At 48.3% G+C, this 16,600-nt stretch overlaps 1 protein-coding gene across 1 annotated transcript; it reads left to right on the forward strand.

Moving 5' to 3' along the window:
- Positions 1-9,969: 9,969 nt before the first annotated feature.
- On the forward strand, positions 9,970-12,901 carry NPBWR2 (neuropeptides B and W receptor 2). The gene is made up of 2 exons (XM_090152012.1): positions 9,970-10,334; positions 10,821-12,901. The coding sequence occupies exon 2, from the start codon at positions 11,229-11,231 to the stop codon at positions 12,225-12,227; it is 999 nt and encodes a 332-aa protein (XP_090008138.1). The 5' UTR covers positions 9,970-10,334; positions 10,821-11,228; the 3' UTR covers positions 12,228-12,901.
- The last annotated feature ends 3,699 nt before the right edge of the window (positions 12,902-16,600 follow it).

Here is a 16,600-nt window from a genome sequence, read left to right on the forward strand (position 1 = left end):
CAAATCCCTTGAGCAACATTTCAGCCTGGGCTTTGTCTCTGAGATGGCAGAAGGGATTTTGGCAGGTTTACATCAGCTGCTCTGGTTGTCACCTCTCAGCACACCACCAGCAACAGCATGCAGAATAAAATACTTTGCAGGGGTTGTCTGAGTCATGGTTGGAGCCAAGCAGGTTTTAATGCACCAGGCTGCTCAACCCATCTCCACAAAGGAAGAGAAGCCTCAGGAGAGCTGTAGGCCTCCTCATCCACAATAAACATGCGTTGCAAAGCTTTGTTCTTGTATTATGCATGACTTCTCTCAGTGGGTCCAGAACTTTCACGTTGTTCTTGGGTAAGTTGCAGAAATTGTATTTCAGAGCAAGGTGAGATCAGCACGGCTCCTGTAACGCGCAGCAAGAATCATCAGATCTGGTTGGCCATGCAAACTGATGCTTCTTCACCATTTGTGCAGAGGTGATTATTAGTATGTCACCAATGTGCCCCGTGCTCCCCAGAGAGCTGTCCCTTCTGCCTGGCCCTGGCAGGACCTCAGTCCTCACTTCTCAGCAGTTACTGACAGTGCCATGCTCTACTCCATCCCTGCTTTCCTCTGCCTTTTTCTCCCCAGCTGCCATCAGACAGTGTGTGGGCACTGCCTGACAAGCCGACAGCAGCAGCATTAAAGTGTCACCTCGTTGACACCGAGATGCATGTCACAATGTCACATTGAGTCCCACACAGCCCCACGAGGCTGTGACAAAACCCAGAGGCAGGGACACAAGGGATGAGGTTGGACCTGGCCCCAGCATGGGGCAGCAGCTGTGCTCTGGGGGTCCCTACCCCATGGCCACCTCCCATCCCACCACGTCCCCAGGAGATGCTCCTGGGCAGTGACTTGTGCTTCCAAGAAATACCACTTTCCAGCAGCAGAACGAAGAGCGGTTTGGAGAACTGCAGGAAGAGCTGAAGCCAATGAATAGATGAAGATAGGAACTATTCATGCTGCAAAGGTTTCTGTCAAAACCCCCTTAATGGTTCCAAGGCAACATTTTGTCCCACAGAGCTGGCAGCCCTGTGCTGTAATTCAGTTATTGACAGCAGAGGAAGATCACCTGGAGCTTGTTTGCTACACTACATTTAATATATATTCTTTTGAAATCCTGAAATGTAATTGCATCTATTCTTTGGAAACAAAACAAAACAAAAAATTACTGCTCTGAGCGGATTGAAGCGAAGAGTTTCTTCCTATACCCACTTCAGTCTCCAAGATAAATATTTTCTCGGAAGACCTCTTCAAAACTCTGAAGTTATTTTTAACATAAATAACTTCATTATTTTGTTCCAAATGATAAGAGAAGTCAGCTTGACTCAGTCAGTTTTACAGAAAGTTTTTCTTCCTGCTACTTCAGAGAGGAGCAGTATGCTTTCTAGTAGGAAAATGGAGAGGGGAAGAAATTTCCTTCCCCCTGAATGCACAATACCAAGAGGCAGCAAAGACCTTTCAATGTGCAAAGAAAAACTTCTGAAGACACCATAGGCAAAGATGCAATGGAAAAATCAGGAGGTCTGCAGGCTCAACACCCAAACAACACCCAACAACACCCAAATTCAACAAAAGCAATGAACTCCAGACCACCTCCCCTCAAAAAGAGAAACACATCAATGTGACCCAAGTAGACACATAACAGCAGACAGCCTGAGTCTGGGGCACTCCTCCATTGAGCTGCTGGATGGATGGCACATCTCCATCCATCTCCTCTCCATGTCTGCACTCGCTGATGGGCACAAGTTTCCTCCTCATTTCCAGCCTAATTGCCCAGCTATTGCCATTCATTCTTCTGCAAACATTGGTTTTTGTATTTAATCGCTCTTCCTCTCCCTGGTATGCAAAGAGCCTTGTGTGGCTGTAAATTATGCCATTTCTCCACAATATTACCCTCCAAGATTATTGCACGGATTTGGTTCTGGCTCAGCAATTGCAGCCTTGACACCATGAATTCAATAGCAGTTTTTTTCTATCAATTTCCAGAGGCTGAGCCCGTAGAGAAGAAATTACATCAACAATTCCAAACAGAGGCCCTAGGAAAGCTGATAAAATGCCTCATGCCTGTGTTTGCTGCAGGGAAGGATCAGCTTCCCTGTTTAGCACTGCTTATTAAGTCATTACAAACAATTAAAACAGCAGAGGGGAGGAAGACGGAGCTGTCTCTCCTGCTTCCAGCCTGCCTCTGCCCCAGGCATGAATTTCATGAGACACAAATCTCCCAGTGGGAACCTCTCAGCTATTGATTTCCTGCTCGTGAAATCCAGCAGGAAGGTGTCCTGGCTTTCCTACCAAGAAAGGGAGATGAAAGGAGAAATGTGTCTCGCACAGCTGCAATGAGAAATCATCTGCCCAGCCATAGGCCATGAACATCTCATGGCACTCATGGGACCCTATGGGACAGGTGCTCATCCAAGCACTGTCTTTGTGCTGTATTTCCCCAGCACAGGTTATTTCTGTGCAAGGGTTGGTTCAGGTTGAATATTAGGAAACATTTCTTCTCTGAAGGAGAAGTGTTGTAGTGGCACAGCTGCCCAGGGAGATGGGGAGGGTCACCATACCTGGAGGGGTTCAGAAAACATGAATATGTAGCACTGAGGGATATGGGATAAAAAAGGGAAAAGGGAAAACAAACAAAACAAATGTCAGTGGCCTCCAATTGTGCTGAGCCCAGCTGTTGACAAATGCCAGGTGCCGTGCACTGCAAAGCCCATAGATCTGCTGGGTAGTGGGCACTGCCAGCATCTGATTGCAGAGCAAGTAGCTCATCGTATCCTCCTGGTAAATTAGGATGTGCTGGAGGACAGACGTGTAATTGATTGCTAAGTAACCTGCAGAGACATGAAACTGCTCGGCAGTTATCTAGTACTCACTAAGCAACACAAAAAGGTTATTGATGCACTTGGGGAGTGTTTCTGTACAGCATGTGCTCCTGTAACTCCTGACATCGGAGGCAGAGAAACACATCACTTAGCATTTACGAGAAGAAAGCAATTCTTATAACAAGAAATCAGCTTCCTGGCAAGGAGCCTCAGTGAGCGTTTGCAGCAGCCAGTGGAAATGGGCCATCTACAAGGGAGTCATTTTCGGCCGCCTTCAAGTGAAATTGAGAAGCAGGAGGAGGCAGATCTCAGAGCCCGCGTGTGCTCTGCCAATAAAACAACACTGGCATTACTGAGGATCTCTGGGATTACATGGAATGGCCAGTCCAGTCTATCCAGTCCTAACGCAGCCCTCCAGCCTAGAATACCTCCTGCTCGGGTAGCTCTGGTCTGAAATGGCAGACCTGGCAGGAGGCAGGGCCCAAGGAGCTCTGTGCTCTGGGATTGTTCTCTATAGAAAAGAGAGGTTTTGTTTTATAACCTTTGTATTTTTCTGTGTGCTGTTTTGTTTTCTGCTTAGAATCATAGAATCATGAAGGTTGGAAAAGACCTCCAAGATCCCCAAATCCAACCCCAGCCCACCCGATTGTGCCTTCTGCCCACATCCCTCCATACCACATCTCCACAGCTCTGGAACACCTCCAGGGATGGTGACCCCATCAGCTCCCTGGGCAGCTGTGCCACTGCATCACTGCTCTTTCAGAGAAGAAATTATTCCTAATATCTGACCTGAGCCTCCCCTGGCAAAACTTAAGGCTATTACCTCCCAATTGCTTCTCCTTCACAAGAATTAGAAACACTTTCCCTATGGTGACCGTTCACATAAAATCACATCAGTAGGATTTCTAATGGGGAGCTGCTGTTTCCATGCATGAAGCTTTATTTCCCCAGGGAATTTCATTCTGGAGGATTTACTGTGGAGTTGTCTAGGGGTTGGGATCCACAGATTTCAAGGGAGAAGAGTCATGTCCTCCTGACTGACATTCACTGCTCTTCTTCTCTTTGTACCACGCTAAATCTGGGCAGTCTGGTCTAGCATTAGGTGGAATGGTTGGTGGCCCTGCGTGTGGCAGGGGGGTTGGAGATTCATGATCCTCGAGGTCCCTTCCAACCCTGGCAATTCTGTGATTCTGTAAATCCATCCTCACCTTCACTTGGAGCCAAATACCCCTGTTCCATCCATGCCAACAGGGTGCAGATGAGATGGCTTCGCCAACTGGAAACCTTCATTTGCAGCAATGCCTCATCACTTTTCTTTTGCTCTGCATTTCACAACACACCATTTCCTACTGAAGTTCACCCTCTGTAACCCAACTTCCATTTGCTCCAACATGCTGAAACTTTCAACAAGGAGCACGCTCTCACAAACTGAATTTTCACTAGCAGTACTTGCCTACATGAGTTACAGTGACCTATTTAAACAGATCAGCCTAGCATGAACTGAAAAAATGAGCTGTGATAAGTGATTGTAGTCCATAGAATCAAGCTGGGCTACACTCAAACCCAGCCTCTTGTTTTTCCTCTTTCTCTTTTCCCCCCGTAGAACAATTGACAATATCTCAAACCTCATAATCCACTTTCTTGGTGGCTCTGAAGAGCATTTGCAGAAAGGTGCAGCTCTGGGCAACCACTCTAGAATACATCATGCTCGAAGACAGATCTCATGCCATATATTTTTTTTTCTATTTAATCTAAACAATGAACACTGTACGAAGTATTAAAACATTTTTTTCTGAAACATGATATTAACATGGAGATGAGTCATTTCACTGTCACAACACAGGCAGGGAGGGGGAACTGGAGCGAACAAAGCAGCAAATTCATTCGGCAGCAATTTGCACTCCATAAGCCTCCGATGATTGGGCTTTTAGGCCAGATGAGCTCTGCTACTTAAGCAGACAAAGTGACACATTTAGCTGTTGCTTAGAGATATTGGAATATATTGCACGCAGCCAAACATCCCCGAAGGGCTCTGTGCTGCTCTTCTGTGGATGCATTAACACTGCTGCAATGCTGTGTGCAGTCACGAGGCAGTTTTCAAAGCGAATGCAGCAACGTCAGAAATAAACTTGTCAGAAAGCGACCCTTCTGTTATAAAAAACTCAAGAAGTAAATTCCTATCACCTGAAAGCAGCACGGGAAACCAAGAATTGTTAGGAGTCAATTGCCAGCTTAATAGCAACTGACAAAGCAGAACTTCTGCACACCCCATTCTGGGTGAGGGGTCAGGAGAGCAGCAGATCTCTGTCTGCTGACTTACACCCACTGCTTTTCCACCTATCAGAGCAAATAACCTCCTCTTAATTATCCTTTACAGTAATCCTTTTGGAGTATTCCCCCTTATAACTCTGCTGGAGAGTCTCCCAGTAGCTCTGCCGTGCATATGTGCCTTAGTAATCAGCAGGAAAACATACCCCAGCTCACAACTCAGTGTTCATGGACAAGTTTGACTGTGAACAGCATCCCAAGGTGACTACAAATGCAAGGAGCTAACTGCAGCCTGCGGTACTGCAACACAGCCTGTTCTTGTTTTGGTTTTTTTTTCTCATGGGCATGGGACCTGAAGTTGGATTACACTGAAACCATGATCCAGATGAAAGAAACTCGAGACAGGAAACAGCAAAATCTCCAAGCCCAGAAAACAGCTCACTCACAGGTGATGCTCCCTGCTCTTTCCAAGGGCTGCAACCACCAGCAGTGCACTCAATGACATCAGTCCCAGTGCTGCACTGAAGCCAGCGGGGCTCTGGCATTCCAGGTCAAGCACTGCCTTCTTTCAACTCCCAAAAGACTTAGGGAAAAACAGAAGATGCACTTTCCCCACTGGGAAGCCCTCACCACACAGTCGTGGCAACAGCATCATCACAAGGGGAGCAATAACACCCCTGAACCCCCAGACCCTACAGAGATGAGTTGCATGGAGAAAAGTGGATGCCACTCCTCCACCCCCATTCTAGAAGCCTTCCTCCCCACAGTGGGCTCTGTTCTGTGCAGACTCAGGGCAGAAACTCCAACTTCCAGCCCTAGAGAAAAGCAGGAGAAAACGATGAGACTAGAAGCACCCTGAGATGAAGAATCATTTTGATTTTGTTCTCTCTGGAAAAAAAGGCTGAAACCAGACGAAGAGCTGAGAATTGAGCGGTTAAAAGCAGCTCTCTAGCGTTCTATCCTTACCCTTTAAATCCTCGTATAAATTGCAGCAAGACCAGCCACAGGTCCTTGTTCTCAAGGCTCGGGCACACGGCCGGAGCTCCGTTAATTGATCGGACCGCAGCGCTCCTGGCAGGGAGCGGAGCTGTCCGCGGTGCTGCCCGCGCCCGCCGGCTTTATTCCCATCAGAGCCGCTCTGAGGAACAAATCACGCAGCATTTATCTTAATTGCTCCCCTGCAGAGACAGCAACTGGGCAGTTATTGATACATCTCTCACCTGACAAGAGCAGGCCGCTTAGAGGATTCGTTACTTTTTTTTTTTTTTTTTTTTTTTTCTTTAAGCACCTGCATTTTAACTTTGCTTCCCTCCAGCTTGCAGCAGGCTGGATGCGATGGAGACTGCTGAATCCATCACAATTGCTATTGCCATTCAGAGACACCTTTTTTATAAACAGTTTACCCATTTCCCTACTCCATCCCCTACTCAGTAAAACCAGCACCCTTCTCCTAGTTCCCAAGGGTGCTATCCTTCCCCTAAGACAGCCTGGAAGGGTTGGGAAGCTGCTGCAGATACCATGGCTCATGACAAAGAGCAGGACAGGAGTGACAACAAGCTCAGGCTTCCCCTTTTCAGCTCACCCACCAGCTCAAGGAGCAGGAGATTATTGGGGGAAATGACCAAGCCCCGTGAGCAACCATCCAGACAGGGACCTGCACAGCTCAAAAGCAGCTCCAAGGCAGGGCCTACAATACAGCTCATGTTGCCCCCCAATAAATAACACAGCACTGCCTTTTCTTGCCAGAAACCACCACTTAGAGATCGCTTGACACAATCAGTGCTGAATGTTAACCCGCAGTGCTGCACCACCTTTTCAAAAGTACGAACGAGTCATTCAAATAAATCACCCTAATAACCAGCGACCGCAAGGCAGTCGGCAGAGAACATTTTGTTTTGGTGAGCAAAGTATTGATTGCACATCCATGTCCTTGAGATGAACTTGACTCTTTGAAAGCAGCAGAAGCCCAACGAAACAGGATCCTCTCCCTGCTAATCCCCTTTGAAGGGTGAAGCAGAGCTGTTTTACCAAGCTGGACCCAGCCACAACACTGCTCTAGTGGCCTCAGAGACCCTCAGGACATGTTGAGCACACAACAAAAGTTCCACCTCATCATCCCCCCGGGTTTCCTTGCTGAGGGGCTGCAGGAGCTTGGACAACATCACTCACACTGCCATCAATAGGGGAGCAATCTCACAGATGATTTGCTGTGTTCTCCAAAAGAAAAGAAGGCTTCAGCCCTGCCTGTGCCCAGAGCTGTGGGTGCTGCTGCAGCCAAGCATCACCATTTTCCACAGCCCCAAAGTGATGGATGGCCTATGCCTGCAGTCAGCAGTGCATTCGCTTTATGGAAGCAGTAAAGCAGCACTGATTTTGCAACACAGGGGATTTTCCCCTCCCTAAAATACTGCCTGCCTTTGCATAGCTGACTCAAGTTGTATGGAGCGAATATGAGTTTCAAGAGGAAAAGCCCATCTCCACCACACATATTTGCTGGGGATAGAAACTTTGTCCCTCTTGCATCGTGCTGGTGATGGGGCTGTCTGCACAAGGATGGGTCCAAATGCCTCAGAGGGAAGATGCCACCTGTGGTCATAACAGTGAGTTAACCAGTGCTTGATTCTCAGGGTTTCGTGCCACTGCATGTTTGCAATCGTTCTCCATAAGTCAGTGAATTTTACTGCAAATCTGTCTAAGAACAGAGCTCAGGGAAAGCATGGTCAGCGCATTTGTCTTGGGGATATAAAAGAAACAAAAGCCCCCTCCTCATGCTAGACAACAAGATGAGATTCTTAGTCACCCTCTCATCTCCGACAAAGCTTTAATCAAACACACCCCAACCAAAGCACGCAGGATGCTGTGCTCACTGCGGGTCCTGAGAACAAATGCCATGCATGCAGCCCCCGAACCCTTCCCCTGGGAGTGCACCCCACAGATAGCAGCACCCAGGCACACAGCTAAAGCAACATGAAAGCCAATCCCAGGGGAAGAACAGTCTGGGGAGTGAAAGGAAGGGCATCAGGAGTTCCTTGAGCTGGAAAATAGAAAATCTTCCCATTGAAGCCTTCAGTGCAAACACTTTTACAACTTTTGAGCTGGGGAATAGATCACGATCATAATACTTCCACCTTTCAACAGCAGCAGGCAATAATACCTCTTGTCCTCACAGCTCTCTGCATCACCTTACAGCACAATTTGAAATAAAGGAGGAAAGTCCTTCAGCCTTTCCCCTCCGGGATGCACTGTGTGTGAGGGACCACCCACTCTGAAAGCAGCAGCTCTAAAGACAACAGCCAGGTAACACACACATGAGATGAGCGGTACAGATTTTGCTTTGAAAGGTTGGTTCAGCCTGTCAGCCTCTTTTCTGGGAATTAGTGTGGAAACAAACAAGTCCCACCCAGAAAGAAGAACCACTGATGCTGCCAGAACTGTCAGCTCCTTTGCTTCCCTCCATCTCCCAGCAGAGATGGGGCTCCCTCTCATCTCCATTCAGAGAGAGAATATTTCACAAAGGGTTGGAAATAAAACCCACCTTAACACCAGTGAGAGCCAGAAGATGCTCTCTGATAGGCACACATTGCATCACAATGGCAAGGTGCAGGGACTGGGACCAGGTTCATGAGAAGCTCTGCTCCTCCAGTGGATGCCAAAATCCACCCCAGGATCCCTCCAAGCAGCCTCACAGCCAGAAGGTAACATTCCCATGGTGACAGTGTCACCTGCAGATCAGTTACACCTGCAGTAGTGCTATGCATCTCACCCAGACCTGCTCACACATGCTGAGTTTGGATCTGGGCAAGTTTCTGACAGCCTCACATTCCCCCTCACGCAATCATACTTTTTCCCCCAGATAATCTCTCTCTGTGAACAGTAGATCTAGCATTTCATTCTCCCCATTCTTTTGTTTGTTTGTTTTTTGTTTTCTTTTATTGTTCAATGTATTCTTGACAAAGAGAACAGTGATTCCTAAACCAATGCCTTCCCACTGCAGCCCTATCAAACCCAGCTTCCCCTACAACAACTCACAAACTGTTCCAATTTTCCCCTGAAAAGCAAGAGGGCAGCTCTGGAGGAGCCAATTTTCTGATGGAATAACATTCTTATAATTTCTATGGATATTCCTCAGGCAATCTTCACTTTGTTTCATTTTGCTGAGGTCTGGCAACTAACCAGATTTTGGTAGGGATACAGAAAATACCAACAAAAGTTGTGCTCCAGGCCTGGGAAAAAAAGAAGCGTCTGCTGAAAAGTCAGTTCTGCCCATGGCCCTCAAGAAGACACTTCAAAGTGTTTGATTCCCAGCCCATTACCAGTGCACAGGAATCTTGCTAGAAAAGGGCAAACATCCCCAGAAAAGGAGCAAAAATCAAACACAGCTCTTAACAGCATGGCTCATTCCAACACGCTGAGCCGCTTGGTGCTGCACGCTGGCAGCAGAGTGCTGATGGATGGATGCCTCTCCTCTGCTATTAAATCAAAGGTCAGGCAGCCTCCAGCTGGGTGCTGCATTTAAAAGACTAAAGGAGAATGAGGATGACCTTTGGCTTCCTTCCTACGTTCACATGAAAATAAAAGTGATCATATGCTGGTGCTGACTTCGTTATTCAACCTGGGGTGTGTTTCTTTACAGCACTTCTGCACCACCTCGAGCACATCCCAAGATTAAGCTGTGTTTCCAAAAGCTGGACCAGGAGCTCAGCTGGAAGCAGCAGCGCTCTGGAAAGGTATGGCTGTTTATTTTTTCATTACCAGCTCAGTAATGCTGTGTGCCCTCCTCCCACTCCCTCCCTCCCCCCCCCTACATTTGTGCATCTTTCCTTGTTAAAAACAGCCAGTGCTCCCTATTGGGATATTCCAACTCCCCCCCCTCTGCCGCTTCACACATCCCCTGCTCAAACAGCCACAGCCTGACAGCCCTGGGTGCTGCCTGTGCACCTCATTCCTGAAGAGAGCAGCTCTGCTGCACCAGCTGCTCACCGGCATCTGCCTCATTTCCTATTTAAATAGCCCAGCACACACACACAACTTTTCTTCTCCCCCGATGGGAAGGAGTGCTAATTGCTCAGCCGTGCCATGCACACACAGCCACCATGTTGCTATGATCTCAAAGATGGGTAACGTCAGCATCCCGGGGACCCTCCTCCAGCTGGGATCGGCGAGCCAAGGCTGAGCTACACGGAGCAGCGGTGCCGGAGGAGCAGCAGAGCTGCACACCAGGTAAGGGACCCCGCAGCCCTCTGTCCCGTGCTGTTCCTGCTCACTGTATGGCTGAGTGAGAAACTGCAAGCAGAGCAAAGCAATTCTCGTAGCACAGCCTGGGGACCAGTTGCCAAATCTTTGATCTGCACAGGGGGTCGGGGTTTTTTTTGTTCCCTTCCTTGCAGAGGAATTTTTGGGAGCATGGATGAGGTGGGAGCAGCCGGAAAGCTGTAAGCAGAAGGGGAGATTCTTTCCTTGACTTTAAAGTGGATCTGCTTTCATGGTGCTCTCCCCTTTTTTTTTGGCTGGCTAATCCTCAACTTGGGATTTGTGGGTTTGTCTGTCTGTGCCAACTTTTGCATGCTGCCACAAGTGGATGCTCTTCATAGTGAGTAAGATCATAACCTACCTCGCTTAAGAAATAAAGTTACTTTGAATGTGGGTTAAGCCCCTTTAACTTAGTTTCGGAAATACTCCTTTAACTTTATTTCTTTCTTCTGTTAGGGCACCCTGGGAGAGGAGAATAGCTGTGTCATAAATGTTATTGTACGTGCAATCTCAGCTGCTGAAATGAGCTTGAAGCCCTGAATCTGAAGAAAGGCACTAATTAAATACAGCAGTGCTCCTGCTCTGATATGGAAAAGCAAGCACTGTGCAAGTGAGACAGCTGTCCCTCACATCCTCCAGGGGAGGAGGAAAGCTGCCCAGACACAAAGCTTCCTCTGCCCTTCTTGTTGCTGCCAGCCTCGAGGACTCTCACTGCAAACAGCTGAACTGCACCCCTCCAGCAGAGGAAAGCAGCGGCTTACCAGGATGCTCTGAGAGCTGTTCCACTTGCACAGGGGGGTACAATTCTCATCTGCTTTGTTCATGAAGCCTTGGACGCCAGAGGGCAGCCTGTGACCAGCAGGCATGGGGAACAGCTCTCTGTGGGACAGTTTGAACGGCACCTGCAGCAATGCAGCCAACAGCTCCTACCTGGACAGCGATATGATGTTCAACTTCACCTTCCAAGAGCAATCAGCTGATTTCTATGTCGTCCTCCCTGTGATTTACTCTGTCATCTGTGCTGTTGGGCTCACAGGCAACACTGCTGTCATCTACGTGATCCTCAAGGCTCCCAAGATGAAGACTGTGACAAACATGTTCATCCTGAACCTTGCTATAGCCGATGACTTGTTCACACTTGTCTTGCCCATTAATATCGCTGAACACCTCCTCCACTATTGGCCCTTTGGAGAAGTGCTCTGCAAGCTCATCTTGTCCATAGACCACTACAACATCTTCTCCAGCATTTATTTCTTAACAGTGATGAGCATAGACAGGTACCTGGTAGTACTGGCTACAGTCAGGTCCAAGAGGATGCCACACCGTACGTACCGAGCAGCCAGGATCGTCAGCTTGTGCATCTGGATCCTGGTCACCATCATAGTCCTCCCTTTCATCATCTTTGCCAACGTATACATAGATGACCTGAAGATCAAGAGTTGTGGTTTAAATTTCCCCAAGCCTGAAAGGTTTTGGTTCAAGGCCAGCAGGATCTATACCCTCATCCTTGGCTTTGCTATTCCAGTGTCCACTATCTGCATCCTCTACACCATGATGCTCTACAAGCTGAGGAATATGCACTTGAACTCTAATGCCAGAGCTCTGGACAAAGCCAAAAAGAAAGTCACCATCATGGTCTTCATCGTCCTGGCCGTGTGTCTCTTCTGCTGGACCCCCTTCCACCTGGCCACCATCGTGGCTCTGACCACTGACTTGCCTCAAACCTCCATGGTCATTGGTATCTCCTACTTCATCACCAGTCTAAGCTATGCCAATTCATGCTTGAATCCTTTCTTGTATGCTTTCCTGGATGACAGCTTTCGAAAAAGCTTCCGGAAGATGCTGGAATGCAGAACTTCTTGAACAGTGGATGGGAGGCTTGCAGCTCCCTTCCCTCCCATAGCTTTGCAAGGGAAACTTTGCAGACTTCAGAGGGCGGCTAACGAATGCACAAGTCTTCTCTTTAGTTTCTATGTAATGTATGTTTACCATCATCATTCACAATTCGTCCAGCATTTTTCATCTCTGCAGCCCCAAACTTCTCAAAGCTGTGTTTCTACGTTCTCATTTTTAATCACACCCCAAAGCAGTAAGGACAGAAAACTTCTTTTGCAAAGGTTTGCTTCTGCTACACAGCGGTCCTTTATTGCCATCTGCTGTACAGCACAGTGAAGCTGTAGACCAACTTTCAGGCTGAGGGCTAGCATTCACTTTGTGACATATTAACAACAGAGAGGGTGCAAGATGAGTGCTAGGAAAGAGAAAATAACCATTTTCATGTGTGCACACGTGTTACAGCTTTGCTTTTGTTTGAGGGATGTCAGCTCCACTCTGACCCCAGTTTCCTTCTTTTTTGAACTGCTAACAGCTGTTACGTTTAAACCAAAAGAAAAACCCGTGTCTTAAAAGTGCTGTTCAATAACACACCTTAAAAATATTGTGGTAACCGTGGGAATTTGTGTTAGAAATTATTTTTAACTAATGATTCCTGTTCAACGTCAGATATCTATTTATTTAGAGTGATTGACTAAATAAACTTCATGGGGAAAAAGAAAGGAGAGCCTGGTCCTTCTTTCACTGCAGAAACCTTGTGCTATTTGTCCCATGTCATTGCTACACACATTGTGCTTTCTCTATGTAAAAGACAACATCATCAATTGGTAACAACTGAGGTGCTTTGGAAGTCACAAGGCTGTCAGCAATCACTGCAGATACGGGTCCACCTTCAACAGATAAATAATAAAGCAAAGTGCTTCACAGAACCAGGGCTTGAGGTGAAGCACCTGGAGACCAAAAGCTGTGCACCAAGAGCCACGAGAAATACATGAATGTGTTGCAACCCCATCCTCTGTACCTCCCTGTAGGGCTGTGGGATGGGCACACACCTTCCAGATTTAATAACTATGGAGGAACCTCACCTCCACTGCTCACCTGCACAGCAGAGCAGGGCTCAGAGCCACAAGCAGTGTGAGTGCAATGCTCCCAGAAGTCCCACCTTTGCAGGAGGGAAGGGATGAAGGGATCAAAATTAGATGAACATTACGGTCCTTTTCAACCTAAGGCCATTCTATGATTTTATGACCCTGCTTAAGTGTCCCTCTCTGCCTTCCCCCAAATTTACAAGCATAAAGCTGAGCTTTTATCTACCCACACCTTGTCAGGAAAGCACAGAACAAAGCAAACAGAACCTAAAACAAGCCATAACACACACACACACCAGAGCCCATCCAGGAGGTGATTTACCTGGAGCATGGGTCTGATGCCCATCCACAAAATGGAGCAGCAACATAAGCTCAAGCACCATCCAAGAGGCAATTGTAGAAGCAGAGCCTTCCTTCACCAGCATAACAGACTACTGGAAAAGCAGGTAGGGGTCCCAGGTGAGGCCATTTGGGGCAAATCAGGCCCATCTGTTCCCTGATGCCAAAATCAAAAGCCTTCAATACAGCATGAAGGCCCTTCCCTTCGTCATTCCTATTGCCTTCTCTTCCCAGCCTTAGACCTGATGACTTATTGCCCACAAAGTTCAGGAGCCAAGTTTCATGGCTCAAATCTATTTCTTGTTAGCTGTACCTTGTGCCTTTGGCTCCCTCCAATACGAGAAAACACAAAGGTTTGTCCAAATCAGAAATGACAACGTGTGGTTGGTGTGTGTGTGGGGGGGGGGGGGGAAGGAGGGGGGCTGTTTGCTTAGCAAGCCTCAGTCACAAGAGGAGGAACTGGGAGGCAATCAGCTCTACCTGGAAGGTGCTGCTGGAAGCATTGCATGCCTCGAGGAGGGGTGAGATGTGGCAGCTGGCGGTTGGGACGTGAGACTAATGGCTGATTTAGGAAGGAAAGCTGGGGGTTGCGGTCCTGACCCACCTTCCCGGGGCAGGAGTGGGGTGCAGAGGTATTGCAGGACCTCCGGACCAGCCCAGAAGGGCTGAGGACGGAGGGTTGGCACAGACACCAACCGCTTCAGCACGGCTGCCATCTGCTGGCGACGGGCACCCGGGTGGGAAAACCTCACAAACCGACACACGCTGCACCCAAATCGCCTCGCTGGGTACAACTCCGAAGTTATTAGCGTTACATCTGTAGGAAAGGCAACAGAGCATCTGTGGAGTCTAAATCGCTTCAAGACAAGAAGAAGCTCAGCTCCTCTTCGCTCTGTTGAGGGGGTGCAGCAGGGGGCTGCCCCGTGCTCTGGGTGCTGCTGCTGCCCGGTGCCGCAGCGCTGAGCGGCACTCTCGGCTCGCAGGTCCGCATCTCGTAGCGCCGCTCGGCCGCGCAGGAGGGAGATGCTGAACGCTCGGGGTGAGCACGCAGAGCCCGGCTGCTGGCAGCTCGCCCGCTTTCGGCACAAATTTCACCCCTAAAGTAAAAACTTGAACGCTTGCTTGAGTCTCTGATTGGGTTAATTGCAGACCGGACCAGCTGCATCTTGAAGGCTGGAAGCAGGGAAATAACTACCCTTAATAAGTCACCTAAAGAACCCTCTGCTAGTGTTCTTTCTACCCAAGCATCCCTTCCAAGGTTCCCCAGGGTTTCATGGGGCTCCGTCCCTCCCTTATCTCCCCCTTCTCTCCCTTCCCCCACAAGTGACCATGCATCGATGCACTGGGGAAGGCAGCCCAACTCTGCAACCAAAGCAGATGAACTTCCTTCTGGGATGCCTTAATAAAGGCTGGGAAACCCCACAACTCCCTGCCTACGCAGAGCTGGGGGCTTTTGGCTTGCTCCTACCTGTCCCCTATCTGGGAGCAACATCGCCTTCCTTCGTGCCACTGAGTGATGTGGTTTAATGGGCATAGATGGTGATCTGTTGATGGTTGGACTTGATCTCAGTAGTCTTTTCCAACCTTAATGAGTCTGCTTCCCCCAGTTGCTCCCTTCATCATCCTTGGGAGAGGGAGAAGGGGCCATTTCCCACCTTCAAAACAGGAATCAGGGCTCACGCAGGGCTCAAGTTCCCACCACAGGCATTAAATGCAGGCAGTTGAGAGAAAGAGAAGGGATCAGAAATTGCTATTGCTTTTTAAGTCTTTGCTCTGCAGCAAGAAATTATGTTTGTTTCGGTCAATTGTCCTCGGTTGAGTTGTGCTGCAGCTTGTTCCCACACGGAGCCGTAATCCCCCGGTATTGGCACAGCCTCCTGCTGCTGGTCACGACTTTGAGTGAGAAATGACATAATGCTCCAGTGAGGAATGGAGGCTCTGCTTTCAGAAGGACATTTAGATGAGGGGGGAAAAAAAAAAAAAATCAAAGCAAAGCAATGAAAAACAGATGGGAGAAAACTTGGAATAGAGAAGATATGAAACAGAAGCGCTTCTAGATGACATTATTTAAGCCATCTCAGAAAGATAATTAGTCCCTTTTCTGTACGACCTGACTTATGCTTAGCCCTTGCCTTGTCACCTATAGATTGTGGGAGCCCCTGGGTGTCATCTGGGATGGTGATGATTGGGGTTGCTATGCCACCAGCCACTATGCTCCCACTGCAAGTGCAGGATCCTGTGAGCTGCCCTGCTCTGCACAAGCCCAGGGTGATGCCTGCAGGGCTCTGAACACCTCGGAGCTCAGTGCGGGAGGTGAAGGGCACTGAGCTTTGTGGTTACTGGGCACGGTGGGGATGGGTTGATGTTTGCACTAACTGACCCTAGTGGTCTTTTCCAGCCTTAATGATCCAGGCTGGGCTGTTATGTGGTGAGTCAGAAGGGCACCTGAGAACCAGTTTGGGCCATGGGATCACAGCTACAGCAATGCTGCTCTCATGGAGTGGCAGGAGGCCAGGCATCCTCCGAAACACAGAGCTTCCCAAAGAAAGCACCCAAAAAGCCACAGGTTGCACTGCTCCGTTTCCCCAGCTCCCTTGTGCTGGAAGGGAGTTGGTTTAAAGCAAATCACCAAGTAGTGACAGTAAATATTGTCGTGTGTTTCTCACTGGCATTTGCTTTTCGTAAGTAGAGATGCAGAGAGAAAGATCAAAGCTGTCTGAATAGCTTTTAATTACAAGCCTCAACTGCTCTATTTTCTCTCAGAAAAGTATTACAATTATCTAACAAAGCTCATCAAGTGGAATTAGGCACTAGCCTGAAGCTTCAAGTACTGTTTAGTGGCTATTTTCCCTTTTAAAATAAAATAATATTTGATGTCTAGATGGAAAAACAGGCACTCCTGTAAATGCCTAAAGGCAAACCCAGGCCTCACTGCATAGAGGCAGGTTGGGAAGCTGTTCACAAGCAGAACTGAGC

This window comes from Phasianus colchicus, chromosome 17 (genome assembly GCF_987193195.1).
Source record: "Phasianus colchicus chromosome 17, bPhaCol1.hap1.1, whole genome shotgun sequence".
Lineage (NCBI taxonomy): Eukaryota > Metazoa > Chordata > Aves > Galliformes > Phasianidae > Phasianus > Phasianus colchicus.